Source organism: Chaetura pelagica, unplaced genomic scaffold, assembly GCF_000747805.2.
Source record: "Chaetura pelagica isolate M959 unplaced genomic scaffold, ChaPel_1.0 scaffold249, whole genome shotgun sequence".
NCBI classification, from domain to species: Eukaryota; Metazoa; Chordata; class Aves; order Apodiformes; family Apodidae; genus Chaetura; species Chaetura pelagica.
The window spans coordinates 846472-870212 of NW_009954538.1; the positions used below are offsets into that span (position 1 = coordinate 846472).

At 35.4% G+C, this 23741-nt stretch overlaps 2 protein-coding genes across 2 annotated transcripts in view; one reads left to right on the forward strand and one right to left on the reverse strand.

The window, feature by feature from the left end:
- Positions 1 to 560: 560 nt before the first annotated feature.
- RSPH14 (radial spoke head 14 homolog (Chlamydomonas)) overlaps positions 561 to 23741 on the forward strand; it is a 70681-nt gene continuing 47500 nt past the window's right edge. Inside the window, exons 1-3 of the mRNA XM_010004806.1 lie at positions 561 to 759; positions 2699 to 2801; positions 2999 to 3117. Coding sequence (XP_010003108.1) covers positions 561 to 759; positions 2699 to 2801; positions 2999 to 3117 — 421 coding nt within the window. The remainder of the gene's footprint in view (positions 760 to 2698; positions 2802 to 2998; positions 3118 to 23741) is intronic.
- Positions 7754 to 23741, reverse strand: part of GNAZ (guanine nucleotide binding protein (G protein), alpha z polypeptide) — a 28110-nt gene continuing 12122 nt past the window's right edge. Inside the window, exon 2 of the mRNA XM_010004805.1 lies at positions 7754 to 9834. Within this exon, the coding sequence (XP_010003107.1) occupies positions 9490 to 9834 (345 nt within the window). The 3' untranslated portion in view covers positions 7754 to 9489. The remainder of the gene's footprint in view (positions 9835 to 23741) is intronic.

Sequence of the window (23741 nt, forward strand, 5' to 3'; positions counted from 1 at the left end):
GGCAGCGATCACCGGTTCTTTCTAACGCTAACTAATTCTCAGGGCATGTTTTAAGCAACCAGGCCCTTTTAAAAGCATGCTTTTTTTAAAAAAAAAAAAAAAACAAAAACGGCGTTCTGTTTGCTTTAGTAGTAATTTGAGGCCGTTCTCTGGTTCGGAACATTGAACTAATTAATTTTAACCCCTTGAAAAACATTCTCTTTCTTACCTTGCGATTTTAAGTTTGATGGGTTCTTTTGCTTGTGATGGTTTTTTGGTGGTTTTTGTTTATTAGTTTGCTTGTGTTTTGGGTTTTTTACAGTGCTCGTTAGAGAATTAAAGAAGATAAGACAATTCAGCAGTTGAACATCAACATTAATGCTGATGACCATGAACCTTTGCAGCCTCTTCTTGAATATTTTCCTAACAATGCATGTGTGCTAAAATAGCTCTTTTGGGACACAGAGCACTGTTTAAAGTCAGTAGTTGTCATTTTGGTACATTATCTGTCCAATCAGCAGGTACAGTCACTTGGGAGTATTTCTAGGGATCGGGGAGAATCCTTCCCAGGAAAATCTGGGATGGCACACGCTCGTATCTCAGCCAACCTCCCACCTGATATAGATCCGACAAAAGCTCCTATTGCATTTGGGAGGAGGGCCCTTCCTAAACTAAATGAGGAGCTACCATCTCCTGAGCTGCTGACCCAGCAGCGGGCATTGATGGCACTCTGCGATTTGGTCCATGATCCAGAAAATGTCTACCAGGCAATAGAAATAGGTAAGTGAGCAGTTGTCATAAGCTTTGACACAATGGGGGGAAAAAACCCAACGCTTTACCTTAGTGTGCTATTTTTTTCCTTGCAGTATGTTTGATGACACCACAGGCCACAGAGACTTTTTGGGTTTACTCTCTGCCTGTTTTACCTTAAAAAGGTGGAGATTATTGTCATGCCATGGCTCACTATACTTTTTATCAATCCCTAAATACAAAAATAGTGCAAAATGTTTTATTGTCTTCTGATTTTTCTGAATTGTAGCTGATTTCTGTCATAGGCTAATCAAATTTTAAAAGCCTAATTAGTCTGAAGTTAGAAACGCGCACCTCCCTCACCCTCTTGCCACTTAGATAAATTTAATTTGCTTGGCATCTTTTCTAATCCTATGATACATGAACCTTTCAGAAAGAATCAAAGCTGTGAATTCATGAATTGCTAATAATGTAAAACTACTAAATGTATTTTATTTTAAAAGGTGAAAAGAAAAGATTTAGTTTTCCTAGGGAAGGAAAAAAAAGACAAAAGCCCTTTGCTACCATGTATGTCACAGTGTTAACTTGCTGGATTTTTTGTGCTTGAGGTGCTCAAAGTTCTAATCTCTCAGGCAAAACTGCTTCTCAGAAGTATTTAGGTATTGTAGAATGAGTGTATAAAAAACCCAAACAAACCCAGGAACTTAATGAGAAATTACGATATAAGAGAATATAAGAAAATTTCTTATACTCATCAGGATTATGTCTGGGCACCACTACTTTCACAAGCTTTTATTCTAGCACTTGGAAGAATCCTAAACTTGTATTTTGGAAAAAAAGAAAAACAAAACCAAACTAATATAAAATAAAACCAAACAAAAAAATAAACAAAACAAAACCAAAAAACACAACCAAGCTTATCTTCATCATTTTTAGCAGTCTGTTGTGTATCTACATAGCTAATTATGTAACACTGAAGAAGTCCTCCTGTTTGCCACTGCTTTTTTCTCCATTTACTCCCTTTATACTTCTTCCCTCATGAGAGGTGCCAATACTGCAAACATGCATTTCTGAAAACATCAATAGCTTCACTGACATATTTTTATAGTTATGTCACTTCAAAAATATTTGCAAGATTAGGATTTAACTTGATACAGAAATCAGAAGCTTTTCTGTGGCATTGCATTTTTGTAGTAGGTCTTAAAACTTGAAAGTTGCTTCCCTACTTATGACAATAAGAAACTGTCAAGACAAGATGAAAATTCTGATTGTTTACACTTCAAATAGTGATACAAAAAATAGTATTGCTGTTTTAAATTAATGCTGAAGATAAGAAATGTTAACATGACTATTCATAGAATCATAGAATCCTAGGGGTTGGAAGGGACCTCGAAAGATCATCTAGTCCAACCCGCCCTGCCGGAGCAGGGCCACCTAGAGTACATCACATAGGAATGCATCCAGGTGGGTTTTGAATGTCTCCAGTGAGGGAGACTCCACAACCTCCCTGGGCAGTCTGTTCCAGTGCTCTATCACTCTTACAGTAAAAAAATTTTTTCAGATATTCACCTTTAACCTCCTATGCTCCAATTTGCACACCCATTACCCCTTGTCCTATCACTGGTCATCACCGAGAAAAGCCTAACTCCATCTCCCTGACACTCACCCCTTACATATTTGTAAACATTGATGAGGTCACCCCTCAGTCTCCTTTTCTCCAAGCTAAAGAGACCCATCTCCCTTAGCCTTAAGGGAGATGTTCCACTCCCTTAATCATCTTTGTAGCTCTGCGCTGAACTCTTTCAAGCGGTTCCCTGTCCTTCTTGAACTGAGGGGCCCAGAACTGGACACAATACTCCAGATGCGGCCTCACCAATGCAGAATAGAGGGGGAGGAGAACCTCTCTTGACCTACTAACCACACCCTTTCTAATGAAGATTCAGATTACCTTTTCTATTGTGTCTTACAGGTTTCTTGGATAACTTGAAGACTTTGCTACTACATCATGACAGCACTGTCCGACAAAAAACAACAGAAGTCCTCTCTATAATGGCTAGTCATAGTGTTGGCAGGTAGGTGTAATTCCAGAGTTTACTGAATGGTGTGGGAAGCCATAAAGATGTTTCGGTGAGAAATAAGAACCAGGTAGAATTCTTATTCACAAGATTTGATGCAATGTAAATAAGAGTATTTAGTCAAGATTAAGCATCTTGCAAATAGATGAGTTTTATTATGCTTAGTTAAATCTGTCATCTGATATTGTTTGTAGGCAAGGGTTGATACAAAATGGAGTAATTTCTGCCCTCGCCAAGCTCTTGGATGATCCAGTAGATATCTGTCGGAAGAACTTGCATCAGGTTTTTGAATTGATGGCAAAATTACCTGAAGGTAGGGATTTTTTTCAGTAGTTAAGTATTCAGATAGGCAAAGCAGATTGGTAAATGTACTGATTCCATATATAATATCTTACAGATTTGTTTTCTCCCATTCTCCTTGAAAATAATATTTAAAACCAGTATCTTTTCTAACTTGGATAATTTTAAATTTTTTTAGTTAATTTTCTTATGAGAATTCATTATTTGGGTTCTATAGTAAAACTTTCAAAAGTATGAATGTAATATTTTTAATTGGTGGAGGCAGTTACGTTTTCTAGATCTGTTTTTGCACTTCTAAAAATGTGCAACTTGTGTAATAATAGTGAGGATACTAAACCAAAGTACAGAAAATGCTTTACATAGATAACAAGTGAAATGTCCTGTGTTAACATAACACATCTCTGAATCTATACACTGGGATGGGGGGCTTATTCTGCTATATCTGTTAATTTTCTTAGGTCTTATGCAAGTTAAGGCTACCTGCCCAAATACAAGGTTGTGTGGACTGCACTTAAATTTGTATTTCAGAATCTTGCATCAAAAATTCACTTTGTCCTCTTCTGTTCAAAATGCTGATCAGCTGTTCATCATGGTGCACTGATTTCACAGCACACAGGGTTGGGAGCAAGGTTTTTTGGTGTTAGAAGGTACAAATCTTGTGAAATTTGTTGTATGCCTTCCCCACTTCTTACAAGTACTGGTGTAGGATGAGACAAATGAGCAATTAGAAGCACCATCCATTGTGCTGTGTATTCTACAGATTACCTATTAATATGTATTTGACCTCAGGCTTATACACTTTCTTAAATGTATGCTTTGACATTGCTTTCAGGTAGTAAATTAAAAAAGCAAACCAAACAAATACAAAGCTGGGGGAGATGCAAGGAATAATGAAGCAGTTTGCTTTTTCTGGTATTTTACTCAAATATTGGTTGCCCTTAGGTGAAATTGTGAAATGGACTTGGTAAGATACAAAGTTAGAAATGTGATAAATTCCACCTAACTTCAGATGTCATATTGAGCTGGTCATCCTACACTCCCTGTATAGCAAGAGAGAAAACAGTAACTGTACAGCAAAAGGTGCTTAGTTTAGGATGAGTTCTGCTCTGGTGATGTCCCTTTATCTCCAGTGAGATAAACAGAAGCTGAGTTGATTACATCAGTCAGGCATCCAGCTTTTAAATGCTTCTGTCTAAATAGAGGAATCCAACCTGAGAATTTGTCTTTTACTTGCCAGAAGTCGTTGTACCTTTTACATGCTTTCTTTATATTACATAAATTTATAATTTTTAAAGTATTTTCTATTCCAAGGGAATTTATGCTGATTTGCTACATTTATTTCCAGATTCTAATATTATACTTTCAATAGTTTTATAATCTGAACATTCATCTTAAACTTTACTCTTCCAGTTGATGAAAATTATAATTTTAAAATTTCAGTAGATATTAGCTATTAAAAAGCCATACTATTTAAATTCATGGGAAAGTATCTTATCTGAGGAATTGTTACATTACTGATGCTTAAAAAATAATAAAATGAGTGCATAAAGCCTTGCTGAATGTGTACATGAATTCTAACAATATAAAGATTTATTTTTATGTGCATGCAATCTTTTCAAAGTTCTAAATAACTTAATCCATATGAATAATATTAATAAACTTTGTGAACATCACTATAGAAAACAGATCTGTTAATTTATTTCCACTAGCTGTTTTACAGCTTTTCAAATCAAACGAGAGGGACTTGGCTTAATTAAATTTTGACCTGACTGCCTTAAAAAAAATACTGTCCCTTACCTGTTTAGACAGCAAGATGCCATCCTGTCAATATGGATCATGACAGAAACATGAGAGAAGGAAGCAGAAGTAAATAAAAGTTGCCAAATTTTTGCAGATCACTATTAATCACTATTAATCATTAACCACTCATCCATATTCGCTAAAGCCTTCCCCTTAGCCCTTTTGGAACTGTATCATTCAGTAATAAGCCTTGATGTTCAGTCCCTGCTGTCTTGAACTTAATGATTAACTCTGACCTTCAGGTGTGGCTAGATGTCTAGTAGGCCAATTCAGGGCTTACCATTTGTCCTTTTTCTAATGGAGTTCTCAGATGTGTGCATGATGCACAGCTTAGGTTGACTGGAAAGGTTTCTGTTTAAACAGGGAAACTGCCCCCGTACATATAGAAATGAACTTGAGATTCACAGCTGTAAAAACTTACACTCTTTGTGAAAACAGTTGAGACACAACGCTTAATGTTAGTGAAAGGGTGTTATGCAGTGATAAATGACCTGGGCAATAACAAAAGCAAAAACACTACTAGGAAAAAAATAGAACATTGTTAATACTGGAAAAGTTCAATAATTTTTAGCCATTATCTATCCTGTCTTTTATGGGCACTTAATCCTTTCAGAGAAGGATTGAGGTGGATTGGATGGGGCAATGAATTTTTAAGCTTGCCATAGCCTCTATGTGGGAAGAGTCTAAGAGTTAGTCTTTCTCCTACTTAACTGACCCTCAGTATTTCCACTATTCCACCTTTGGAAATTATAACTAAAAGGATCTGTGAGTAAGGGCTGTTTAAGAATACTTTATTCCTTTGAAACTTGTTTTGCTGTAAGAAGCGCAAATAAGAAACAGACAGATGGCATTTTTATTGCAGCAGATGGAACATCTCTTCTGTGAATGTCATTGTTGCCCAGGTGTATTAATGCAGTTCTTTCAGGTGTGCTGCATTACTGATAAACCTGAGAACTGAGGAAATAGATGCAAATTTAATTGCATGATTTATCCAGGTGGATGACTAAGAGCCAGGTGATTTAATTTCAGCACCTGTCTTTGGCCCAGATCTTTTAGTTTTAACTAACAACTCAGGTTACTTATATAATCAGAAGTTAATCATTTCACTTCTGTATAAAACAGAATTTGTTTTAAAATCTTGAATTCTTCAGATAGAAAATAGAGTAACCATGAGTTATTCAGAATACTAAGATAAAAAACTTGATACAAATTAAATTATTAGAGAGTTAATAGCAAGGAATTGCTATTCAGAGAACATGATTATGTGAATTGATTATTTAAACAACTACTTACTGTTTTATTCCTCTCTATGCCTATGCTTTTCTTAAGCTAAGTAGGAACACATGTGCTTCAATTTCTTCTCTTCTTCCCAAGACAGGATTCATTCAAAGAGAAATGTAACTGATTCCTTTTCTTTAGAAATACCCTTAGGCCTTTATTAAAATATCCTAGGTTCTGCACTTCTGTTCTATGTTACATAGGACCTTCTTAGATGAATAAAGATTTTTTTAATAAAAAATGTTTCTTACCCTCCTCATAATTGACTACACTTAGTTTTCCTACCCAGCTTGAAACTATGCACTAATGAATGCTGGTGCTTTCTTGTTACTTCTTCCACTAGTCTCTAATGGCCACAGTGCCATGGAAGCTAGAGGTGAAGAAGGTATTACCAGCTAACAGTCCATTAATTGAAAAAGGGGACCCTGACTAATTTTGTACCTTTTTCACAATTCAACTGTCTCATAATAGGATATTACACTACATAAAGCAATTTAGACTAGAAATGCTGTACAATTTCTCAACTAAATGATAGCACCTTAATATTCAATGAAGTTTAGAGGGGCGTGCATCAGCTCTATGAACTGTACCAGCAATTACCATACATAGCTTTTAGTAAACTCACCAGGTGAAGAAGCTTGACTGCAAATATCACAAGCAGGCAGCAGTATCTTCTCATTAGAAGTAAGACCTAAATGCTCCCTTTGTGGCATGATGAACCTTTTATACCTTCAAAGCCCAGCCTCATTGAGTCCTTTAGCCTCTATCCTTCAGGTGTAAGAGTTGATAAGGCATGCTTAAAGGGGCCCTGCATCTGCAGTACAGGGATAAAATACCTCATTCAAAATTACACAGATTTTTCTCAATTATCAATTATGTCTGGACTGAAAACTTTTTTAAATCTTAACCCATTACTTGAGCCTCAGAGAATATTGATATTACATGATCATTGAACAAAGTATTTAGAGTTTTCTGAAAGTCTGATTTGTCACCAGCATAAGCCAGACAGAATTTTGTATTGATTTTGAAAACTTACTGAGAGCTCAACAGTAGAAAAAAAAAGTGATCATTTTTTTAGGTTTTTTTCCATCTTTAAATACAGCTATAGGAGATGAACTTCAAGCACTATTCCAACATTTATATATGTGCTTTCCCTAGCCATGTATTTCTAAGCATAGACATCCATGCAAAAGTACCTCCTTGTGTACAACAATATGCAGATAGGCTTCCTAAGTATCTTGCAGATACCATGGAGCTTTCTTAGCTGATACTTACTGTAGATGTCTATCTATATTTTTTCCTAAAATTGATACTAAACATCTCCCAAAAAATAGAACAATAACATGCATTCAAAATTTGTAAAGATACTAAATGAGAACACATCCCTCAAATCTTACGAAGTTGCTCAAATGTGATTGCTTAAGATTGAAATTGCTGGATGTTGGTTAGTAAACTGAGGAAAAAGATCTGGAGCAAATAAAACTCAGCAGGCTGTAATGGAGGAAAGAAAAGATCACAAATTAAGTAACTATCATAAAACAAATTAAAGAACACACTAGAGACACATTCAGTATAATTTGAATGATTTATTTTTTTTTTAGTGAACAATTTAAATGTTGATGTTATTAACCATTTTGTTTTAAATTTCTTAGAGCCCTTGGCTGAGATTTCTTGCACTAATCATAGTACATAGGGGGAACAAAAGTAGAATGTTATTTTCCAGTGTGCATATGTGTCTGTGTCTCTGTGTACGTATGTGCTTTACAATTATCAAACATGTATTTACACACCAACTTTACACTGAAGTCTTTAAGAAGTCTTTTCTATGGCAGGGGAAAGAATCAACTGACCAAAGACTTAGGTCTGTATGTTCCATTTGAGATTTTCCAGTATAGTCCCACTGAGCTTCTTATGCATTCAAACTTTTGCTGGAATGTTACTTCATCCAGTAGTGTTTCTTTATGAGATGAAACCTGGAGCTGAGAAATTAATCTCTTCAGTTTCCTTAACATCACTAAACTGTAAATAATTTAAATTATTAAATTGAAATATCAAGACATTTAGTTATTGTTCATATCGCTCATCTGTAACCTTCTAATAATACATCACATTTTAAAAATAATTTTAAAAACAACAAAAAAAGACTTTGGAGGCTATATACTACACAATCTCCATGGCTCCTTCTTCTTGGGAAATCTGTTACAATATTACAGGTTCCCAGAATGTATTTGGAGCAGTGGAACAGATTTGTCCGTTGGCAACTTCCACATTCAGCAATCCAGACACTACAACAATATTTTTAAAAATTGCCTTGTGATTTATTTTTTTAATTTGTATTAAAAAAGGAACACTAACCTACTTCTTAAATATAGTTTGTTTTTGTGAAACACCACAAGATTTGGCAAAAAAAAAGATGTAAAAGAAGACTGTTTTGATGTATAAAACTCCTTATCAGTAGAAGAAACACTGACCTTAATTTGGCCTATTAATTGAATCATTTAATATCATTTAACTGCATATTTGAAGCCTTAAAGAGCAGAAGGAGCTGCTAGTCAGTTTGGAAATCACAGAGCAGTTGGGCACCAACAATTCCTTTAACAGGCAAGGTGTCCATGATAAACAGTAAAGCAGAAGTGTGTACATAGGATATGCTGTGAGTCATGTGCATGTTCATGACATATGTGTATATACCATTTGACCATGTGTACCGATATTGTGGGTGCATGCCCATTCTCTACAACTTTAAGTAGTATTTTGCTTAAATTCTTCTGTTCTGTAGCTTGCTGTTTGAACTAGATTTTCTCCCCAACACAACTGTTCTGCTCCACACCCTACAAATGAATTTATCTGTCACTCACCAGCTTTATATCTTCATGTCAGCAAAATTTTAGGACAACTGGATGAAGAATTATTTCTTACATAGAACATGATAACACTCCCACTGTAGGAATTGGAATGAAACAAATGGAATAAAAGTGCAGTGACTGTGGTGAAAACATCTCCACAGAGTTTGGCCTCAATCTCTTTTTTGTTTCTGTTTGGGGTTTTTGAATTGTTGGGTTGTTTTTTCACTGGGGGGATGGTGTGTGTGTGGTTTTTTGGAGAGGAGACTTTCACTCTCCAGTACTTACACTTGTGAAAAATGATGTAGCAGGTTAAGGGGGCATAAGAGGAACTGTGTACATACATCAGATTTCCCCTTTTCTCTCCTTGAGCTACTAAGCATTGCCCTATTTTTTTCCACTAGTAGTGAAAGTCGTCAGCCCCTTTTTAATCACTTTAGGAAACAGATTAAGCCCAAGGATTCTTAGCAGAGGCCAATATATTTGAGATTGTTCTGAATTATGACATCTGTCACTGCATCAAAGACAAACTGGATGTTACTGGTATCAGTGGCGCAGGTGAAGTGTGAGTATATTTCCTTGGTCTCCTTGTTGCGATTTAAGTCCTCAAACTGGCGTTGGATGTAGACTGCTGACTCCTCATAAGTGTTTTGGCCTTTGTACTCAGGAAAGCAGATTGTTAAGGGGATGCGTCGGATTTTTTCTGCCAGCAGATCTTTCTTATTCAAAAAAAGGATGAGGGAAGTGTTGATAAACCAATTGTTGTTGCAGATGGAATCAAAGAGACGCAAACTTTCTGCCATTCGACTCTGTAAAGGAAAGGAAACAACAGTGTCATCAATAGTGTTGAAGTGTAACTGTGGGAAGAACACAATAAACAAAATCTGCTTTTAGGAACAGCTTTGGTTTTAGTTTGTGACTGTCCACCTTACCTGACCATGACATTTAAGCGACCTTAATTCACTTCTTTTGATACAATACATTTCACCACAGACTTCCTCTTCCTTTTTTTAAAAAATTATATGGCAAATATTGAGAAATTGAAGACTTAGAAACAGTAGGTGTAACTTTGAAAAACATGGCTGTGTTCAAACTTAGGTTAGCACCATAAACAAATTCTTTACATAAAAGGTAATTGCTAAGTATTTCACACTACAGAAACATTCTGCTGTTCTTTTTCTAAAAAGATGGAACTACTATAGCACAATTGTAACATTGCATCATTAGTTGTATAGTTTAGCACACCATACATACTCAATTTTTTCCTTGTCTTGCTTCACTCCACTGTACATTGGCAAGCTGGAAAGAATACACAAGAACCACGTTCTGCTATGGTGGGACAACTTGGGTACTTACAGGTGAAAGCTCAATTTAGCCAGACATGTTTAACATCTTTCTGTCCCCTGCCCTGAGTAGACAGAATGCTTTTCTGAACAGTTTAGGATGACCAGTTATATATTTGGAAACAACAATCCAATGCTGCCATAAACCTAAAGCAGAAAGTTCTATTAGGGAACAGGGGCTGCCTTGAGCTTCTGGAGAGCAGCACATAGTCCTGAGGCAGCCGGAGCTGTCCATGGTACCAGAGATCTTGGAGGGCTGAGTCTATGGATCGGTTTACACATAGAAACAAGTGTAAACAAACGTAATGTTTTGAATAGAAAATATTCTAGATTATTAAAATAAATATCACTCAAGTATTGTAAAAAGTATATACAGAAAATATCCTAATCATGTATTTTTGCCAAGTTCAACGTTTCTAGCATGTTACTACTTAGATCTTTATTTCTGTTAAGTTTCATTGGCACATCAGCATTGTCATAATCTGACTAACAATAGTCCGACATTTGTCTAGCTCGAAAAAATTTTAAGCAATTTTTTCCCCTTCAGATAAAGTGAATTCCCAATACTATTCTCCTAAATTAAGAAAATAAATCCTATTCTGTTTAGAGTATCTAAATTTCATTATTCTTAGATCATAAGATTGTGTAAAATTTAATGTCAATTCTTCATCTTAGTCCATATAGCAAATATAATTAAGATTATGCATTAACGATCAGCATAGGGCATGATGAAAGGGAGGGGTATTTTGAAGGATAAGCAACATTAATGATATATCAGGATTCAGTTCCAAATCATCCCAAGTCTGTTGGCTTTGGTCTCACCTTGCATCAGTTATATCTTGGATGTTTTCATAATATGAACTTAATGACTTCAGAGGAGTCATCAGAGGAAGAACATCTTCCAGATTGTAATTTTTTTTATATAGTAGAATGCCTTACCATCTGAAAGTAGGAGCAGCTTATTTTATAGTTTTTTATTTAAATAAGTGAAAAATACTACTGAAAATGTCTGCTAAAACTCCTAGAGATTACTGATACCTGTTTTCCCAGTGCTTCCAGAAGCTATAATTAATCAACTTACATAGAAATTATGTATATTTTAAATATAACAACAGATAATCCCCTAAAAACACCATAGATCTGTTTCCAAGTAATCATGCTCTTCTTCCCTGAATCTGTACCCAACAATAAAACCATGGAAGACATTTTTAGCTCAGTTGAAATGCTTTTATTACTAATTGTCAGGAAGAAAGTGTTTTAGAGCCAATACAGGTTTTTGGCCAACTCCCAGAACATTCATGCCAAGGGGATATTGCATTTTAAGAGGTTTGTGTTTATTACTATATTTTGTAGTGAAACATAATACTGACCCTCTACTACCAAATCCTCAGTTGGAGGCTCTAGTCCAAGGGCAAAAATGAAGAGAGGTAAAACCCCTTCCATAAATCGTGAAATGTAATGAACACATACAAGAGGACTGATAGTTTTAAGTTAATGTAAACTTGGTGATCTCTTACATGATAGAAGGAAAGAATTAGTAAACTGTTGTTGCTGAAACCAAAGAAATTTTGTCTTCAATTTCATATCATTATTATAATATTGGTGGGTATTTGAAAGTCATAAAAACTGAGCCTAAAGATACATGATGTACCTGCTCATATACTCCTACTATAATCCTAACACAACAGGCTTGTTTCTGGTGGTCTTCAATATTGTAAAACTACTGTACATCCTACAGGGGAAGTGAACTTGAGAGGGTTATGGCTTAGAATAAAACATAAATTATTTTACAACTCCTCAAGGAGTGACAAAAATTTTCTGTTAACATGGAGGAAAAATAAAGGTAGGAAAAGGCATTATTTTACTCTGCAGTGTCTTTTCCAGTTCAGGAATCCTGAGGTGGGTAGCTAGTCAGGTGGTTAGAAAAATGTGCTGCTGTGATTTCATAATTATACACAAACTGGGGTATTAGGAAGATAATGCTGTTGCCTTCTCCAGATGGCCTTGTTGGGGGCTAATTAAAAATTCTTCTCTAAGCATGGGAACAAGGAATTGGTTCCTTAAGGGAAAGAACATGCTAAGGAACCAGATGGCTGATCTGTTCTTCCAATAATTTACAACGATACAATCATCCCTGGTCATTCTCTGGAACAGTAGAAATGTGCTTAAGCAGCAAAGAGTTCCAGAACAACTAAAAGTTTTCAAAAGGGAAGACTCTGTTATCAAAATAGCAAATAATCAGAAAAATCACTTGGCAAATAGAGCCAAACTGGAATGTAGTAACTGTAGTAAAACTTTCTGGTAGCAGTTGGGAGACCTTTGAACTTAAAAATGAAAAAATATTAAAAGAGAAACTGTCACAAATAAGGTAATTAACTGTAATTTGTACTAAATACCTAAGAACTTTATCTTTAAATCATTATATTCTAATAATTATCTTACCTTCTATTATTTCAAAACTGGGGATTTGTGGGGTTGTGAAAAATTTAAGTAAACTAAAAAATACTCATCTTGTTTCAGCCATAAACAATGATGAATAAAATCGGTGAAGGAATAATGTTTGCTTTCCAGAAAAGTGAGAAAATCCTTAAATGTCAGTAAATCTTGGAAGAACCGGTGGAAGCTGTTGCTATTTTCCTGTTGAGGCTTTTCCTTGTGATTGTGGCTGGCATGGAGCATATGCTGGTTGCTATGGGCTGTTTCACAAAATAACATGAATCTTTTCTTTCCGTTTCAAGTGTGTTGTTTAGAAATCCATGATTTAAGACCTTATGAGGAAAGCATGAAAAGCTAAAGTATTTGAGGAAAGGGTGGTGAGGTAAAAAAGTAATTGAATCTCTTGGATCTAAACATTGGTTTTTCCTTAAGGTTACTGTACAAAAAATTTTAATCCATTCTGAAATAATGACAGACAGTCTACAAAATAAATCAAAGGAAATACCATTGCCCAAGACAGTCATAGTGAAAGCAATTCAGGAATTCAAACTGTGTTTGAATGAATGTATCATGGAAAGCAGGAGGAAAGTGGAAGAATTTTACAGAAAAAAATATAGATTATGCAAAAAGCCTGGATAAATATACAGAGATACTTTTTTTCTTGTAGAAAAGCCTAGATTGAGTGTAAGTTGAAAGATCCTTCCTGCCGAGCAGTTAGGAAGTCCTGTTTGAGTGCTGGATGAGAGAGACTTGATTTTTTTATTTTAAAAATACTATCATATGATTCATCTGTTCAAGGAAAGAAAACTCCTACAGAAATGCACAGGATCATGTGACTGTGGGTTTAAATGGGGAAAGAAGGCGATCATTTCGTGAGTTACAAAAAATCATTGCTTTCATGTAAAAATCAAAAAAAGGAGAAACTCTCTGAAAGAAATAGAGTTAATCCTATTCACTCTATATATCTCTCAAATAAAGAAATTAAGAACCTCACTGAAGACTAAATTGGGATAAAACATTCTACTTGTGTTGTCCTGTATATACCCATTTCTGGCATCTTCCAGAAGGGACAAAGTAACCAGAGGGTTGAATAGACAGAATTGTTTTGCCTTTCCAAGTCCTTTCTTTCCAATTCTAGGATCCCAAATTTTTCCTGAAAAATGTTTGGAATTCTAAAATGTAAAAATTAGAAATGGTGACATGGAGTGGTAAGTCCCATTGTGCATTCATTAACAACTGTTCTAATGTCACTTAGCAGCTTAACTAATTTTACAAGCAGACAAACTTCACTGTCCCATCACCAAAGGAATAATTAATATGAAACCACTGCAGGAATTCCTGACCAGTTATGAGGCAGACAAAACAGGAAGGCAGTCAGGATAACTCAAAGCAGCTATGTCAGTATGACACTTACATATAGATATATACATGCATGTCCTATCTATTTCTGTTCTTCCTACCAAAATTCCTTGCAGTGTCCTGCATATATGAGGGATGTGAAGTGCAGAAAGGTGGAAAACTAACATAGCATGTTATGTATATATACTTAGTGCCACCATAATAAAGCAAAATTTAAAGGGTTGATAAAAGAAGGTTTTATATTAGAGGAACTTTGATTCTCTACTATGAAATGAGCATATAGAAGGTGGGAAACATGGATGTTATGAAGTGGAGTGCTGAAGAAGTCTTGTGCAATTTTGGATAGATACGTGTATAGAGAGGGCAAAAAATTGTACTGTGTGAAACAATCTTGTGTCCAGATGTTTTTTTTTAAACAGATTCACCCTCAATTCAGGAGGGAAAAGTTATACTAGCAAGCAAAATCTGTAAACTACCAAATTAATCCCTCGTTACTTTAAGGATAATGTCCTGTAATTGTCTATAGTTACAGTTTGTATGTGAAAATATAAAACAGGTAGTAGTCAATATTTTATACCTCTTCTTCAGAGAAGAAAGGGAAAACAAACCCGACAAAGTGCTACTGCAGCATACTGTCTCCCCTGATGATGTCCTGCAGACTGTTACTAATGTCTGTTCTGCAGATAACTGAATCTGGCAGTAGGAATGAGAATTACATGGGGACCTCTAGTCTTGGCTAGTGTATAGGATGACAGTGAAAACATTATGAATATTTTATCACATATGATCTCTGTGACTGGAAAATAATTGTAGTGTCACTAAGGCTTACTGTGGAGTAGACTAGACAAAGCAGATTTAATTGTATTACTTTAACAGAGTCCTGAACATTTGTCTTCAAAAATTGATCTCTGCAACTTTTTAGGTGTGCACTGGTCATGTCTGTAGGAGTATATGATAAGTTGAGCACTGTTATGCAGTGGTTACGTGTGTGTGCCAATGGGGTAAACCACTCTTCAGTAGTATCAAAACTGGTTTATGTTCCTGGATCAGGAACAATACCGATTTATTCATCCTAGGAAGTACAGTCTGCCACCAAGCTATGATTATACTAAGGAGGGTGCCTGAGCTGAGAAAGAAGTTTGATTAATCTTCCTGACAGGAGGATTAGAATTTGAGCCAGGGGATTTCCAAATGAAGGAACTGGACAACAGGTGCTTCTGGTAGGACTTACAAATTATAAGGAAACTAAAAAAAGGATATGTAGAAAACTCTCAGAAGAATAGAGGACAAAGTTACTGAGTGATCAGAAAGAGTGGGACACTTCATCATTTACTAGAAATGCTAGAAGATCCAGATAAAGGCTACTCCAGAATGTCTGGCCAAGATATTAAAGGCTGTTCCACAACACAGAATGTGGCAGAATAAAATTGGAGAAATACATGTAGATTGAGTTACTGCTTGTGACTAGCTATGCGTATCTTCTAAGCAGGCTGAAGTACAGGAGAGTAATATTTGGAAGTCCAAAAATATGCATGTGATAGATGCTGTATTTATAATTTCCTTTAAGAGAATTAAAAGTCGAGAGGAATGTTCTAGGAAAAGGTATATTCAGGAGATTGGAAGTACAGGGCAGTCAGTATTGGTCCTGTGCCTGACAGAAGAGCAACTCAAATCAACATTTCTGGGAAGGAGTAATAATGATAGATCTGCAATAGTGATGCTTCTGCAGCTGAAGCAGGCCAAAAGAAACAAAATCACAACAGACCAACATACTGAAGCTTACACGTTACATACACAGTGTCCAGCCATGGCAGCACTGCCATAAGAGTCCACAAGATAAAGAATATCATGGAATACATCTCTTCACAGGCCTCCATTTAATCACCAAAGTTAATCACTAAAGTATGTTTTTTCTCCTTAAAAGAGAGCTTGCTATGGTTCAGTTACTCAGCAAACAGTGGTTAACGCTCTTCTTTTACCACCTCAAAGGTCAAGGTTTTGTACTGCATAAGCCTCTTGACATAAGAGTTATGAGAGCTTGCACTGTGCTTCTCTGGGTATTATTTTGGGGAGCAAAATTATTTTGCAGTTTTAAGAGGGCAGACATGCCCTAACAGGAATATAGGAATAAATCTTTGGTATTTTTTACAGTGCCAGAAAATTAAAATTTCCTGAGTACAAATTAAGATGGTTCTTAACTTAGTTCTAAGAAGCAAATTAGCAGCATATCATCATACCTATGCTTGCCTTAGGGAGTGGATTTTTTTATATAACTACACTGCATTCCAAGCAATTCTAGTATAAAATGGTTTTGGGTTAAATCATATTCATTTAAAATCTCACAGTTTTTGAAAATACATCCAAAGTAGCATGAACATCCACACTTCAATTGTAAACAGCTGGATGTATTATCCTTAGATTGTGTTATTTATATGGTAATAGAGACCATCTTTTTTATTCCTGGTAGCATATTTCAATTTACTTAGATGCTTACTCATTGTTTTCATGTAGAGTGGTTTTTTGCTTTTGTTTTCTTTCAGACTTTAGATTACTTGATTAGCTCAAGGGCAAAAGAAGCATTTCAAGTACATATTCAACATAGCTGAAATATTGCATAGTTTTACACATAAAGTGGTCCAGGATTTCAGCTGTCCTCATTTGAAACCTTTAAGTTTAATATTAGCCTTCTGTGTCTAGGCAATAAGTAACTTAATGTTGCATTGATCTACAAGGAGAGGCTGAGGGAACTGGGCTTGTTTAGGCTGGGAAAGAGGAGGCTACAGGGTGAGCTAATAACAGCCTGCAATTACTTGAAGCATCGTTACAGAGATGATGACACTAAACTCTTCCCAGCACTATCAGATGAAAGAGTAAGCAGCAGTGAACACTAACTGCAGTTTAGGAGGTTCAGATTGGATGCCAGGGGAAAAAATGTCACTAGAAGACTAGCACAGCATTGGACAATTTGCCTTGAAATTTTGCAAAATCTCCATCTATAGAGGTTTTCCTCACTCAAATAGATAAAGCCATAGCTGGCCTGATTTACTGTTGGCAATAGTCCAGTCTCAACTGGGACAATAGGATAAGTGACCTTCACATCCAGCTTACGTTTCTATAATTCCATTAATTGTAAAAATGTATTTACAGTTGAATCCATAAATGAGAAGTCAATTTTATGCATGCTGTTCTAAGCAGATCTAAAACTTCACCCCAAAGAGGCCAAATTCAAGCACACTGGCTATCCTTTTGATGGAAAGAGTCTGTCACTACAGACTGTCACTACCCTGTTGGTGAGGCAGGGTGAAAAGGAAATGGCCAAAGAACAGAGTTGTGGAATAACCATTTTTAAATTTTTTTTTCCTGTTCTTTCAAGTTTTTTGCACCTTAGAGTAGCCCCATAGCTATTAAAACTCTTCACTAGTAACTGAAAAATAAAAACAGCCTATTAAAGAATAAAAAGGTAAATGCCACTTTATACTGAGAAATAACTGGGTGGGGTGGGTGGGAAGAGTACCCACAAAACCAGAGACTATTTCTTAGATTGCATGACATCTGGAGAAAGATGCTTTTTGCTATCACAGCTTAAGCAGCTGAAATTCTTGCAGGAGCATCAGCTTTTCATTTTATTGTGTCTTTGAAGATATTTTTAGGTAGGGCTCTTACAGAGTTTGGTGCAGCTAGAGCTCTTGTGGTAACAATGGCTATCTTCCCTTTTTATCCCACGTCTGTTGCAAAGATTAAGGTAGCATACTTCAGAAGCAAGTGGTTATTTCAGATCTTTTAGCAGTCTTGCCTATAATTCTAACATAATTCTTACCATCATGCTGGTCTTGAGGTTGTCTCAACTAGAAGAATTATAAAAGCTGTGGAACACAGGTCAGTATTCAAGGAACAGAGAAGAAAGCAAAATATAAAAATGCAAAGCAACATCAAATGGTGGGTCTAAATCTGGACCTGATCTTGGCCTCTCTTTCATGAATTGAGAGGAGTGCTGAGGAGTGCAAAATTAACATGGAGAAAAAAAGAATATTGTTTTCAATTTCAGTAAATTCTTCTGGGTTTAAGCAGCATTACTGAAATTTAGATCAAATCAGTTTTGAGAGATAATTTCCATGGTTATGTGCTCTGAAAAATACATCTCCCATATTTATAATACAAGTTATATATGTTGGGCTGCAGACAAAGAAGTAAAAATTATTTTGGTTCATCAAGAGTGAATATGCAGCATGTATCAGTGATACTTCCTAAGGTATCTCTAAAAATAGTTACAATTTCAGTAAGAAGCTATTTACAGGAACCTACTCTGCAATGTAACACAAAAATGATCTAAAGTGGAAGGACAGCAAAACTGGAAACTGAAATGCTCACACGTCAAATGCTGGAATCATAGTTGCCTCTCTATATATAGTGTTACTCATCTAAATCTCATGTCACGTGAACAGTGTTTTCTTCATTGAACCCTTCTCATTCATCTTACAAAGACAGTTTATGTCTTGCACTACTTAATATTTTTCATTATTGTCACAACTCAATTATAGATTTGTGCTTTACTATAAACTTACTATTTGTGAGCTGCTCAAATGGCAGAATTACCCATTTCTTCACAAGCATATAATTATTGTATCTGAATGTTTCATTGGCTACATTTGTTTCCACAGCGTGTTGTCAGATCAAGAGGTACGGTTAAAAGCAACGTATAAATAGGCAATAATACAATGTATGCAATGAGAAACTATAGTTAGAAGGAACCCAGTAATTCTAGATACTCAACCAATTTTCTAGAAACTAATTTTTAAGCTTATTTATTTATTTAACAAAGTTTAATAGGTTTTTCAAGCTGTCATTGCTATCTATCTGGTGTAGCTGAGCAATCAGACCTACTATAAGTCAAATCACAGGATCTCAAATTAGGTTCCTTTGAGAAAAGTAAGGAAGACTGTGGGATAACCTATGAAAGTTTTCACTTAACAATTGATTCGGAACCAAAAAGGAACACGGACCTATACCAGGATCTAGTACAGTTACTCAGAGTAGCATTCAGCTGCTTTAGCCATACGAACTTTCTCTCTTTTCCTATAATCCTGTGTTCCATTCATTTCACATTTTCCTCCCTCTGCAACAGAGGATGGCAGTGTTCCTATAAGTTGTCAGTCTTATTTATCATATAAACCCTCATTAATCATAGAAAAAACATTATATTAATTAAACGAGGCAGAAAAAAACATGGAAAAAAACATCATCACCATAAAGCCTGGATCAAAATATACAGAAACAAGACATGCAAAACCAAGGTTACACCAACAATATTCTCCCATTTACTAACTTCTGATTATAACAATTCCAATAACAATGCAGTAGTTCTAGCAGCCTGCCTCATGTCTTTTCCAACAAATCAACTTTTAGTGTTGTATCTGTAAAATAACTGCAGTTTGCTTGGTTAGCTCTCAATGGATCCTGGATTGAATCAAGAACAAGGCTTTCTAAGAGTGAGCTATACCCAAGGAAAGAAGGGAAAAACTAACAAAGTTCCTAAATTTGTAGTCTTGAAGGGACTTAATTTCTTTGCATGCCTGCTTATCACTTCTCCATTTCTTTGATTTATTAAAGAAATATAGAATGGTTTTCTATTCAATCCATTAAAAGTGAGTAGGTTATATTTTTATTTTCAACTAGGTGTTTATACATTAGGTCAGAAATACCATAATAAATACTGTAATTAATTTTATACCCAATTATAACGGAATTATTTTGGTCCAGTGAGTCCTGAACTTAGCCTAAGCACAGAGTGAGAACTCAAGATGCCTTCTCCAACTTGTGCTTTCCACTGCATTCATTTTAAGTTCATCTTCAGGTTTCCATGGAAATAGCAGAGAAGTGTGCTTATATTCTTGGCATTAAAATATTCATAAAAAGAGAGGAGATAGTTTATATGGCAGATGCTGTATTGCTAAGCTGGCACTCAAAAACTAAGCTTCTTGTATGTAAGTGATCATGTGCATAAATGAATGTATTCTGGAGAGAGAACTGGCCCAAAAAGTATTATTCACAGGGAATGGAGGAGGAATAGGTACTATAAACCTGATCTACAGAGAAAGCAAGAACTTCTATCTGGAATGCAAGACTTCCCAGAACAATGCAAAATAAAATGCTGCTAAGATTTTACCATTAGAAACCGAAATATTTCTCAGGGGAACGGAAGAGCATTTAAACTTGCTGCAGAGGCACATGTTGTACTAAAGATCATATACTTTAACCAGAATGTCTTATCTAATAAAAATTGTATGTTTCTGGAAACAAATTCTCAGGTTGCTGTCAACAGCCAATACATTAAAATCTTTAATCCCAAAGTAAAATCTATCTTCTTCAGAGAGAAATAATGTTATAAACTTGGTGTTTGAGCAGACCCATTAAAATCACATTAACAGCATTTTTTATTTTCCAATTTAAAATGGACAATTAAAATTAATTACATTTATTTAAAAACTGGCAGAAGAAGACTTTGATTAAAAATACACGTCTTTGACCCATTAGTTGTACTATGTGTGCTAGAAGGGCAGTAAGCTATATACTGTATATGACTGATTCCTCTCTGATATCTAAATGTGTTAACTACTTATGATAGACTCAAGCCCACACTTATACATCAGGACCAAAGGTAAATTGTGAGCCATGCCAGGAGAATGTCTTTACTATCTCTGTATCCTGAAGTCACCATTCTTCAACTGGGAGTCTGCCATTCATCCTACATGTCCTTGCAGTGGCATTACACAGGTAACATAAAAGTTCTGCATTAAGTCTTTCTTGGGTCATTTCCAGTACTGCCACAAGGCCAGAGGAGATCTGTGGCAGAAGCCTGAGCACATACTGCTGGACTAGAGATTTCAGTATGCTTATTGGTAAGAGCTCTTAAATAGAGTGTAGACTGTCATTACCATCACCTCTTGGCAGTCCTGCCTGTCCAGCACCTAATGGAATCTTGAGAAACATTCCAAGACAACATCTATTCTCTTAGAAGCAGGAAAAAATATACTACAATTTTCAGCCTTAAGTCTTGAGGTAAATAACTGTTGAAATAAGCAGGTATTGCAAATATAACTCTGTAGTACTGACTAGAACTAGTTTTGTTACAAGTGCAATAACCTATATCACCAAATTCTTGATTAATACAATATTAACAGTAAAGTTTAGCATTTAAATCCATGCAACATTAATCGTGTCAGCACAACTACTTCAGAATTCCCAATGTTGAGGACTGTATTTTGAAATTCAAACTGCTTCTATACCTAGTAGACTTATATAGAGAGATAGATATACATACACACATACATCTCTTTTTTTGTTAGGTATTGAAATGGAAATTTATCAGTGGAAACTGAAATTTATGCAGATAAATGTGGATTAAAAAAGGGGGGATAAACCTATTAAAATGAGCCCACTTTAGAATAATGCAAGCAGAACATGGCAGAGCATACAAAGAATTGTATCTCTTTTTCTACCCAAAGAAAATATCTGAAAGTGTCTATCTTGATTTTCAAAGACATTCTTGGTTACTCTGTCTTTATTAGACATTTAGGAATCAATATGACAGTCACCTGATCCAGCTTACAAATGACCAAGTTTTGTGTCCTGTTTCTGACCTAGGTTTATTTTCAAACCATTTTTAATTTGCATGCTAGCCTTTCTGCTAATTATGAGGAAACAGTGAACAGTACTAGCTTCCCACCTAGTCTCCTGTAGATTATATCTCCTGCAAACCTAAACCTGGTCACAGTGCACCAGTATTTTATCTATACTATAGCATCAACCAGTTTAAACTAGCAATACTCAGAAACTACAATTTCTGTCACTACCTTTTACCACATATGTTATATAAAAAATGTTCAGAAAGTAAAGGAAGTGCCTTGAGCACATGCCATAATTTATGTAGGTTTGTTCTTGTTCAGAAAGTAAAGGAAATGCCTTGAGCACATGCCATAATTTATGTAGGTATCATGGTAGACTCCACTGTAAAGGTTTATAATACGTGTCTATTTTATGCTACTGAGCTTTAAAAGCTCCTAGAAAAGCACTGACACTCTTTGTGATCCTTGATTCCAGAGGAATAGTTACAGAAAAGCTTATAATCAATCTGTCTCTAGAGATGGCAGCAGTACAAGAACATTCCTGCATGTTTCATTACAAAAAAAAAAAAAAAAAAGGAAAAGGAAGGAAGAGCTCCTGAATTTTCATCTGGTATCTTAGGGAAGACCAGTCATTTCACTAGCACTGTGGACCTCACAAACTGAGCACCAATTTGAAGTTAGATTTGCAATGTACTTTAGGATAGCAGTTTTTCAATCTTTGTTTAATTAGAACTAAGCTCCAGTGCCACCAGCCAGGCTCTGAAGGTAGAGATTTCTGTAGCATGGTTTTTTTTGGTTGGTTGGTTTATAAAATAAGAAATAAGGGTCCTTCTCAAAATATTTCTTTCCTTGAGTGCTCTCTCCACTTACTCCCAGCAGCATTTTTATAAATTCCTTTTATTATATTTTAAATATTAATGCTTTGAAGAAGAAATCTAATTATTTGAGTACAGAATGGCTTTTGTATTCTCAGAACAAGATGACATGTCTTTGACTCACTGTGGCCTTTTTGTTTTAAATTTTTTCTTGAGCAGAATAGCAAGTGTAAAATTTAGGAAAACTGCATCAGTCCTTTTTACTTAGGGCAACTCCATCTAACTTCTATTTAACTGTCATCTTAATGAGAATTTATTAAGGACTTCTTTACAACTATCACAGATCACTGTGCAGCTTATATCTTGTCTCAGGCTGGATCACTGGATGTTTTGTGGAATGTAATGTCTGAGTGGGAAAGACGTACTCTGGACACTGAATCCCATGGAGTAGCCAGTTTAGCAGATAGTACCAAGACAAAATTATAGGAACATCCATGTTCTAGTCTGTTACTATTATGGTGTTTATTTTGGGGATTTTTTTGTTCTTTGGGTTTTTTTAATAGATGCCCTATCTTTTTCATTAATACTGAGGAGAGGGGCTGGTACATAATAGTTACTGAAGTATCCAGTTTATTTTGTGACGAGGTAGTTTTAAATTTAAATTTAATTTTTCAACTTCAATATGACCAAATAGCTATTTTCCTTTGTATACAAAATTTTATTTTAGTACTAAAACTTACTACACCATTTTCTGTCTTAGAAGAAGATGAAGATGCATGAAGATATCTTAATCCAATCTATAGCTAAACATCCCTGGAAACAAACATACCTACTGTATTTCCATGTCTCATTTAGTATTTAAATTTGCTATTTAATTACATTTTGTTAGATATATGCTGCATTTTCCTCGTTTTTTAAAACCTTTACTCTGTGATAATGTACCTAATTTTATATCTTCAGGGATTAAATCTATCACCATGACATGTGGAATACAGATCCATGACATTTAGCTTCGCAATGCACTTGTCTTCTAGCTACAAGTCAGAGCTGCTCCCTATCAAGGACACTTTGACTGAGTATCCTTGTTTTCCTAATATGATAATAGTTAAGCTTGTATTGTAAGGGTACTGGAAAAATTCTG